The following is a 10,129-nucleotide window of genomic DNA, read 5'->3' as shown; positions in this document are numbered from 1 at the left end:
TGCCCAGTGGGATGGGCCGACCGTAGTTGTGTGGTTGGAGGTATATCCTAATTTTACTACCGAGCTTAGTGTGTTACATGATGTGACTTTACTGATCCATCTCGTAGACTGGGCCTAACGTTCTGGCCTTCTTGTTTCCTGTCTCCAGCTCTGGGTGGGGATGCCCGCCTGGTATGTGGCTGCCTGCCGAGCCAACGTGAAGAGCGGGGCCATCATGTCGGCCCTGTCGGACACCGAGATCCGGCGTGAGATCGGCATCAGCAACCCCCTGCATAGGCTGAAGCTGAGGCTGGCCATCCAAGAGATCATGTCTCTTACCAGCCCGTCCGCCCCTCCCACGTCGCGAACGGTATGTCCAAGGAAAACTTCTTTGAAGGTAGCATTCCCCTGCTTACATTGCTTCTCCAGTTCTTTATAAACTCATCTGGTGTAGTTCTAATTTAAGATTTTGTTGTTCAAATACATTAGAACTTTTAATTTGTGGGAATTGAATGGTCAAAAGAAACTTTATTAAATGCTTTTATAGAATAGCATTGTAATATGCAAATGAGGGTTTTTTTAAAAGATAGCATACACAAATTTGAGTATTAATTTATCAAAATTGACTTGGTCTAAGGGCCTCTTGAGAAGGATAAAGGTAACATTTTTAAGTACATACTTTATACTTAAACTTTTAAAAATTTATTTTCTATTTATTTCTTGATTCAAACTGAGTGAATCACTAGCATTTGCACTGTACCTAAGGATATCTGCTAAGCAAATAATAGTGTCAATGTTCTTTAAATTTTGTTGAATATAATATACATAGAGAAGAATGCTCATTAAGTGTAACAGTGAAATGAATTTGTACGATCCAAACACCCCTGTGCAGTCGGCACCCACATTGAGAAAAGGGGCTTGACCAGGGCCCTGGAGGACCCTCACACTCCTCCTACGTCACTGCTCCATCCGCAAGAGGTAGAGGCCTGACTCCTGGCACTATAGAGGGGTCTGTTTTCTCTTTTATATAAATGGCATCGTGCAGCATTTACTCTTTTGTATCCAACTTCTTTCACGTGACGTTATGTTTGTCAGTTCATCCATATCATTTCCTGTGGAAGAAGGATTTTAAGGAGTGAGGTTTTTGTGTCTATTGCAGAGTACTGGCTCTTCCAGGCACCTTAGAAGCATCTATTTATATAAAGGGGAAAAAGGTCACTGGTTGCTTTGTAAACAGTGTTTTACTCTATTTGACTTGTTTGGCCTATTAGTGCTTTCCATTTTGGGAGCTTTGGATCCTGGGAACTCAGGATTTCAAGCAGTTGACAAATTTTACTAGAACAGTTTAAAACTGTTCTAATGAAAACATTAACGGTTACTGGGAGGTAAGGGCAGGCCAACACCTAATTTGTAAAGTTCAGACTTTTTACATTGGCTGGATACACACACTCTGCTTTTAGTTTACCGTGGAAAGAAAACAAACTCTTGTTAAGAGATAAAGAACCACACAGGCTTTTTTTTTTTTTTTTTCTTCTTCTTTAAAAGATGGCTGGTATGAGGATCTTAACCCTTGGCTTGGTGTTGTCAGCACCACGCTCAGCCGGTGAGCAAACCAGCCATCCCTTTATAGGATCCGAACCCGTGGCCTTGGTGTTATCAGCACCACACTCTCCAGAGTGAGCCACGGGCCGGCCCTAGAACCTCACAGACTTACTTCTCTGAATAGCAGGTCAAGGCCTGATTCAGGGTTCCCCAGTTACTTTACAAAAAAAAGTGTTAAGGCTTTTTTGTTTTATTTTTTGTTTTCCTAGTGGAAGAATTATGGTAATGAACAGTAACCTTTGTGCTCACCTGTGGCTCAGGGAACGCTTTTCTCAGCAGAATGCTTTGTAAACAGCAACCAATCTGTTCCCCAGTTGTTTCACTGTGGAGCAGCCTTTCTAAAAATGGAGGTGCTATGTGGTTTTTCCAAAGTTTTTATAAACTATCTTCGCAAAGGTAGTTTCTTGTGAGTTCAGTTTAATGAATAGTGATGAAGAACATGCCTCATGTAAGGCAGTCTCTCCACACTGTCAGGCACAGGAGTAAAAACCTGCTTCCTCAGGGCGGCCACGGCTGACGGGTGGTGGCCATCCGGCTCGTCTGCTTCTGATGGGTGCATGGGCTGGTGTTTTTGGCGTGTTGATGTTGCTGGCACTCTGTGACTTGGTCAGCCCACTCCCTGCCTCTTTGGTTCTCTCTGGTTTGGTTGTCCAGGCCGAGAGGTCCCATCACTGGAGCGTCTGCTGAGCAGAGTCTTAAAACAGTAAAGCAGGAGTTTTGTGCAGTGTTCTTTGTTCTTAATATTTGGATAAGACTGTTTTAAATATATTGAATCAGTAGTTACTTGAGAGTTACTCAAAATTTTCAGAAGAACAAAACGTGTTTTCTAAAAATTTGTTGTACCTTGGGGTGAGCATGGCATCTGCAGCTCTGGAAATCGTGTGCTGTTGACGACACAGCGTTAACAGGGTGTGGTTATTCTTTAAAAGGGGCGGGCTTGTGTAATGTTCTGTCCTGTTCTGTACGGGGACGTCTGCAGTGAAAAGGTGTGAGGAGTGACCTTTGCCCCACAGCTCTCCTCTGTGCCTGTAGCTCATGTGTGTGCCCCTCTCCTCTTTGTCACTGCTTCCCTTGCCCTGGATGTGGTTGGTGCACGGGGGTCACCTTAGACCACAGGGACTGTCTGGTTAACTCACGAAGAAATGGAAACGCTCGCAGCCACGCCGCAAACGGTCAGTCATGCGCGCACCCTTGCTCCTCGTGGTGTGTTTCCACTTCAGCCGTCTGGGTGCTTCGCCTTTTTGTTGAAAACAAAAATGTTACTTTACATTTAGTTGTTCCAGATAAATATTTCCTTTAGTTATTAATTGAATATGTAAAATAGAATTTGTATTTTATTTTAGAGTTTTTTCAGAAACTTAACGTTGGTAGACTTGCTATATTTAGAATAGATTTAATACACCTCTCCTTTTGGAGAGACCTTAGCTTAAGAACTTAACGTTGAACTAGACTTGCTATATTTAGAATAGATTTAATACACCTCTCCTTTTGGAGAGACCTTAGCTTAAGCAGTCCGTTGTGATTGTCTAGCTGGAGCTTTCTCCTTTCATCGATGTGCTTGGCATGGGAAGAGTCTATCCTTGCATGAGAAATTGGAATTGTTGGTTTTGCATGAGTTTTGCATGATACTTTGATATTTTTGAACTTTTTTACTCCATTAAGCTGCACCTCCCTACAAAGTTTATTTGCTTGTGTTACTAAACTCACCAATACTAATAGTTATGTTCTTTTGCATTCCTAACCACGTAACATCAGGAAGATGAGGAGGGAAGCTGGGCTCAGGTTGGAGTCTTTCTATGATATACTCTTTACTATATGTACAGCAACAAAAAGCAATTAGAATAGGAAAGTCTGTGTAATTTACTTTTATTGATGTTTCTAGAATCTTAATTTATTCAGAGTATTGTTAATGATTGGAAAGCATTAGTCAGGCAAAGAATAGGATTAAAGAGTACGTCTCATGGACAATTTTGAACATTTCTCATATGTAGCCATGGTAGTTATTTTTAATTAACATAGGTTGCTCTGTTTAACATGTGCTCTTTTATACAGAGTCCCGTGGCTGAGGCAGCTTCTAAGATTAACTTGCTTCTGGGTTAATGGTATTCTAATACATTTTTAAATGCAAAAAGTTGGCATGGTGACTTTTCCCCTGAGTCTTTCTATTGGTTTCTTACTAAATACTATCCTAATACTGGGTCCACTTAAAGGTTTTCTACTAATGGAATTCTCAGAAATGAATTCTCACTTAATGTGCATTTGAATTTTCAGCTCCCCAGTTCTTCAACTCACAGAAGGCCATGTCCTCGTTGTTTTGTAGACTTGATGTTCAGACAGTTTAATGAAATGACAGTGGTTCTTTCTGTGTTAATCCGCCAGCATTGCTGTCTGTTGTGCTGTAGGTCTTGATGACAGATCATAGCTGCAGGTGTGGAGAGGCAGCTCTTCTTGGGACTCTCACCACTGGCCAGTGACTCTACATCTGAAAAAAATCAAAATAATCTTAAATCAGAATTTTCCTAATTAAAGGGTGATGGTTGAAACAACTGGTTTTTTCTATTTGCAGTCCTATAGTTTAGCCAGTTATGTTGCTTTTTTTTTTTTAAAGAGAGGAATAGCTATAATATGATTCTGTGGGTTTCTCCCTCATACTTAAGCATTCTGTGCCTCTTCTCCACATAAATAACCTTATTAATTATTAAACTACTTAGATATTTCTTTACAAGGCCAGTAATGACCATCAGTGAATTAAGCAGGGTGCATTTTATAACTATTTAAATTTCAGTGTATTTACATTAAGAAGCAGAACTTGTCAGCAAGTCAGTATGAAGTTGCCAGTGTCAGAGGCATGAAGTGTAAATTAAATAAGCTTAACTTTTGCTCTTCACAGTGGGAATATAGACAAGAAGGGCCATGCTGATGACTCTGGAATTAACCCACATGCAGTGTTTGGTGAAAGTTTGTATCGCTTTCCCACCGTCTCCTCATCTAGGTGAAACTGCCACATGCTGCCAAGGGCAGAAGTCCAGCCTGCCCTCCCGTGCTCCTTGTCTTGGGGGTAGCATGCATTCTTTCACCATTAGGTATGGCATTAGCTCTTCGTGTGTCGTAGTGCCCTTGGGCAGGATGAGGCACTTTTCTTCCTTTCCTAGAATGCCAGGAGTTCCATAAATGAATGATGAATCTTGACAGGTACTTTTTCTACATCTTTTGGGATGATGATATGGCTTTTCTTTTTCAATCTCTTGATATGGTAAATTTCATTGATTTTCAAAGTTTGAATCAATTATGTCCACATTTGTCATGCTGTCTTATTCTTTAATATATTGATTTTGTTTGCTAATATTTTGTTTAGCATTTTGCATCTGTATCTGTGAAAGGTAGTGGTCTGTAGTTTTCTTTCCTTGTAGTATCTTTGGTTTTGCTAGTCAGGATAATGCTGGCCTCGTAGAACGGGTTAGGATTTTCCTTCTCTTCCTCCTCCTTTGAAACAGGTTTGTGTAGAGTTGTGGGGATTTATTAATTTACTGTGATAAATATTTGGTAGAATTCACCAGTAAGGCTATCTAGGGTAAAGATTTGTATGTATGTGAGAGAATATTTATAACTGCGAGTTCCAGGTTCTAATAGGTACAGGTGTCTCTTAGTTAGTGGCTTTGGTAGTTTATCATTTAAGAAATTTGTCCGTTTCATTTCAGGTGCTTAAAATTGTTGACAGCATTCCCTTATTTTTTCAATGCCTATTGAACCTGTACTAATATCCCCTTTCATTCTTGATATTGGTAATTTGTGCCTTCTCTTTTTTTTCTTGATCAGTCTGGCTGGGGTTTGTTAGTATTTCAAGGTTTTCAAGGTAGAGTCTTAGATCATTGATTTGAGACCTTTCTACATTTATAATGTATGCATTTAATACTATAAATTTTCCTCGAGGCATTGCTTTAGCTGCATCCCACAGGTTTTGAATATATTATGTTTCCACTTTCATTCAATTAAATATATTTTTCAATTTCCCTTGAGATTTCTTCTTTGACACATGAGTTATTTAGAAGTATACTAATTTCCAAGTATGTGGGGTGTTTCTAAATAACTTTTTATTACTGATTTATAATTCTGTTGTGGTTAGAGAATATATTTTGTATGAGTTCAGCCTCTTTTAAGTTTGTTGCGATTTGTCTGTCTTGGAGAATATTCCATGTGCATTTTAAAAGAATGTATATTCTGTTGTTGGGTGGAATGTTCTATAAATTGTCAAGTCAAGTTGGTTGTTAGTGTTGTTTAAGTGTTCTGTACTCTTATTGAGGGTTTTTTATTGTTTTTTGGGGTTTTTTTGTTTGTTCAGTTACTGAGAGAGGAGTGTTGAAATCTTCTGACTATAACTGTGGATTTGGGTGTTTCTCCATTCAGTCCTATTAGTTGTTGCTTTATGTTTTTAAAACTATTTTTTAATTCACTTTTACTGGTTTTGAAACAAACACATGTTTTGTTTAGAAAAACAAAGTGTTAAAAATAAAATTGATCGCCAGCCACCAAAATAAATAAGTAAAATTAAAACTAGCCAGAGATAATTTTAATGAGTAGAGTTGAATTGATCCTTCAAACTTGTTCATGAGTCGTGATCATTCTTTGTTTTTGTATTATTATATTAAAAACTATTTCAGAAGGGAAATTTGTAGTCAGTTACAGTTTTATTGTGGTTTGGCAAATAAGTTAAATTTGTCACAAACAAGTCATGGACTTTTAGTGATATGATTCCTTTTGTATAAAATTTTACTAACATTTAAAATAGGAGCTCAAATTATTTTGTGGAAATAGATCAAATTATTTTGGAATTATAAAGAGCAATGTTGTCATTAGTTTAGCATTTGGGAGTATGCAATTGGTTAAAAATTCTATTTAAAGATTATTTAAACTGCTCTAGTGACTCCTTCTGTGACTGTCTTCCTTGTTTATCACAAACAGACACTCGCATATGGGGACATGAACCACGAGTGGATTGGGAACGAGTGGCTGCCCAGCCTGGGCCTCCCTCAGTACCGCAGCTACTTCATGGAGTGCCTGGTGGACGCCAGGATGCTGGACCACCTGACCAAGAAGGACCTCCGCGGGCAGCTGAAAATGGTCGACAGTTTCCACAGGTAGGTTAATGCAGATGGTTCTTACTAGTTGACTACAAGATTTTTCACTGTTGCCATCTCTAAATAATCTCTTTTTTTAAAAAATAGAAACAGTTTCCAGTGTGGAATTATGTGCCTGAGAAGATTAAATTATGACCGAAAAGAACTGGAAAGAAAAAGAGAAGAAAGTCAGAATGAAGTAAAAGGCTAGTACATGGTGTTTCATTGATTTAGCATATTCCTGCTTCCCTGCTGTGTTAGCAGGCTCAGTGATTTCCAATTTTTCAAAAAGTTGGGAAAGGCTTTAAGGGCGTCATTACAGAGGAGGAGGGAGAAAAGGAGTACTCCAAGACCTTCTTCTGCAGCCAGAGAGTATGCACTGCATCCGCGTGCAGGTTAAGTGTCCCAAGCTAGCACTTTCCCGTGAGTGTAGAGTTTTCCTTGTGTTACGACATGTGTGCTCTTTCACTGAGAAATGCTGTTCCCCACTGTCAGATAACAACAGAGCAAAGGTGAGCAAGCCCTGCTCTCTGCTCACTGGATTCAAGTGTGAAAAATACGGCACTGGGGGTTTATCCACGGGCTTCAGGAGCACAGAAGAGCACCTTGTGGTTCTGCTCCCAGGGTGGAGGGAAAGAGACACAGAGTTAGCGTGTCAGCTGGTTTTGAAGGAAGAGTATGAGCTTCTTGGGGGGTGGGGGGTAGCAAGGAAGAGGCACTTCAGTTAGAATATAAAGGCTGAGCCATGTAAGAAGATGTGGCCGTTCACCTGGGACACACAAGGATCTCTCCTCTGTTGGGGGCCTCTCACCTAGTGCCCTCTGAATGACCAAGGAATTTGCTTTTTAAGTATGACACTAAACATTGAGCTCAAAGTAAACTCTCCCAGAATTTTTGGATTGTAAGGAAATCACTAATAATGATACTAAGCAGCAGACCTTAACTGAACAGTGAGTAGGTGCCAGGCAGTGTTCCAAGCAGTTTCATGGGTTGATTTATTTAATCTTTACCACAGCCCTATGAATATAGATGCTATTTTCATGCCCAGTTTTTACTAAGAAAGAAACTAAAGATAAAAATATGGCTGAGAGATAGCCCATTTGAAGGGTAGTTTATTCATGATTGAGTTAGTGTGAATATTAGAAAAACCGTAAGTCGACGTTTATACAGTATATTTATGTGTATGACCTTTCATCCAGAAGATGCCCAGAAACGGCATTGGAAATGAAATATGTCAGTCTGTTTTCTGTATCCATTTTATGTCTCTTTATAACTGACAAAAGCTGTCTTTGGAAGTGATTAGTAAAAGTAACTAAAAAAAAAAAAAAACAGTGATTAGTGATCATCTGAATGTGTTTCTACAGAGTGGCTATTTTTAGATTCTCTAATAGAGCAGATTTATTAATTCACATATGTGAGATCTTCCCCAGTGTCTCTAATATGCTGGAGCATACCTTTGCCTCTCTGTTTTTAAAATGGGACAACATGTACAAAGTCTTCAAGACGAGAACCAGGGGCCTGTGTAGAGTTGAGCAAGCTGTCCGGGTCAGATGGCACTAGCCCTCCTGCGGTGGGAGGTCTGTTTCCAGAGTGCTTCTGATGGGTGCATGGGCTGGTGTTTTTGGCGTGTTGATGTTGCTGGCACTCTGTGACTTGGTCAGCCCACTCCCTGCCTCTTTGGTTCTCTCTGGTTTGGTTGTCCAGGCCGAGAGGTCCCATCACTGGAGCGTCTGCTGAGCAGAGTCTTAAAACAGTAAAGCAGGAGTTTTGTGCAGTGTTCTTTGTTCTTAATATTTGGATAAGACTGTTTTAAATATATTGAATCAATAGTTACTTGAGAGTTACTCAAAATTTTCAGAAGAACAAAACGTGTTTTCTAAAAATTTGTTGTACCTTGGGGTGAGCATGGCATCTGCAGCTCTGGAAATCGTGTGCTGTTGACGACACAGCGTTAACAGGGTGTGGTTATTCTTTAAAAGGGGCGGGCTTGTGTAATGTTCTGTCCTGTTCTGTACGGGGACGTCTGCAGTGAAAAGGTGTGAGGAGTGACCTTTGCCCCACAGCTCTCCTCTGTGCCTGTAGCTCATGTGTGTGCCCCTCTCCTCTTTGTCACTGCTTCCCTTGCCCTGGATGTGGTTGGTGCACGGGGGTCACCTTAGACCACAGGGACTGTCTGGTTAACTCACGAAGAAATGGAAACGCTCGCAGCCACGCCGCAAACGGTCAGTCATGCGCGCACCCTTGCTCCTCGTGGTGTGTTTCCACTTCAGCCGTCTGGGTGCTTCGCCTTTTTGTTGAAAACAAAAATGTTACTTTACATTTAGTTGTTCCAGATAAATATTTCCTTTAGTTATTAATTGAATATGTAAAATAGAATTTGTATTTTATTTTAGAGTTTTTTCAGAAACTTAACGTTGGTAGACTTGCTATATTTAGAATAGATTTAATACACCTCTCCTTTTGGAGAGACCTTAGCTTAAGCAGTCCGTTGTGATTGTCTAGCTGGAGCTTTCTCCTTTCATCGATGTGCTTGGCATGGGAAGAGTCTATCCTTGCATGAGAAATTGGAATTGTTGGTTTTGCATGAGTTTTGCATGATACTTTGATATTTTTGAACTTTTTTACTCCATTAAGCTGCACCTCCCTACAAAGTTTATTTGCTTGTGTTACTAAACTCACCAATACTAATAGTTATGTTCTTTTGCATTCCTAACCACGTAACATCAGGAAGATGAGGAGGGAAGCTGGGCTCAGGTTGGAGTCTTTCTATGATATACTCTTTACTATATGTACAGCAACAAAAAGCAATTAGAATAGGAAAGTCTGTGTAATTTACTTTTATTGATGTTTCTAGAATCTTAATTTATTCAGAGTATTGTTAATGATTGGAAAGCATTAGTCAGGCAAAGAATAGGATTAAAGAGTACGTCTCATGGACAATTTTGAACATTTCTCATATGTAGCCATGGTAGTTATTTTTAATTAACATAGGTTGCTCTGTTTAACATGTGCTCTTTTATACAGAGTCCCGTGGCTGAGGCAGCTTCTAAGATTAACTTGCTTCTGGGTTAATGGTATTCTAATACATTTTTAAATGCAAAAAGTTGGCATGGTGACTTTTCCCCTGAGTCTTTCTATTGGTTTCTTACTAAATACTATCCTAATACTGGGTCCACTTAAAGGTTTTCTACTAATGGAATTCTCAGAAATGAATTCTCACTTAATGTGCATTTGAATTTTCAGCTCCCCAGTTCTTCAACTCACAGAAGGCCATGTCCTCGTTGTTTTGTAGACTTGATGTTCAGACAGTTTAATGAAATGACAGTGGTTCTTTCTGTGTTAATCCGCCAGCATTGCTGTCTGTTGTGCTGTCGGTCTTGATGACAGATCATAGCTGCAGGTGTGGAGAGGCAGCTCTTCTTGGGACTCTCACC

General features: G+C 39.8%; 1 protein-coding gene and 1 long non-coding RNA gene across 2 annotated transcripts in view; both read left to right on the top strand.

Moving 5' to 3' along the window:
- Positions 1-10,129, top strand: part of LOC103609156 (liprin-alpha-1-like) — a gene marked incomplete at its 5' end in the record, with an annotated part of 36,773 nt that overhangs the window by 11,750 nt on the left and 14,894 nt on the right. The window contains 6 exons of the mRNA XM_008593508.1: positions 1-40; positions 149-349; positions 2,691-2,753; positions 3,337-3,363; positions 6,541-6,716; positions 6,804-6,894. Of these exons, the coding sequence (XP_008591730.1) occupies positions 1-40; positions 149-349; positions 2,691-2,753; positions 3,337-3,363; positions 6,541-6,716; positions 6,804-6,894 (598 nt within the window). The remainder of the gene's footprint in view (positions 41-148; positions 350-2,690; positions 2,754-3,336; positions 3,364-6,540; positions 6,717-6,803; positions 6,895-10,129) is intronic.
- Positions 8,397-10,129, top strand: part of LOC103609155 — a 5,111-nt gene continuing 3,378 nt past the window's right edge. Inside the window, exons 1-2 of the long non-coding RNA XR_552107.1 lie at positions 8,397-8,917; positions 9,423-9,449. This is a non-coding gene — a long non-coding RNA (uncharacterized LOC103609155). The remainder of the gene's footprint in view (positions 8,918-9,422; positions 9,450-10,129) is intronic.

Source organism: Galeopterus variegatus, unplaced genomic scaffold, assembly GCF_000696425.1.
Source record: "Galeopterus variegatus unplaced genomic scaffold, G_variegatus-3.0.2 Scaffold9272, whole genome shotgun sequence".
Taxonomy (NCBI): domain Eukaryota; kingdom Metazoa; phylum Chordata; class Mammalia; order Dermoptera; family Cynocephalidae; genus Galeopterus; species Galeopterus variegatus.
The sequence above is the reverse complement of the archived record's forward strand: the minus strand, read 5'-3'. Positions and strand labels throughout refer to the sequence as shown.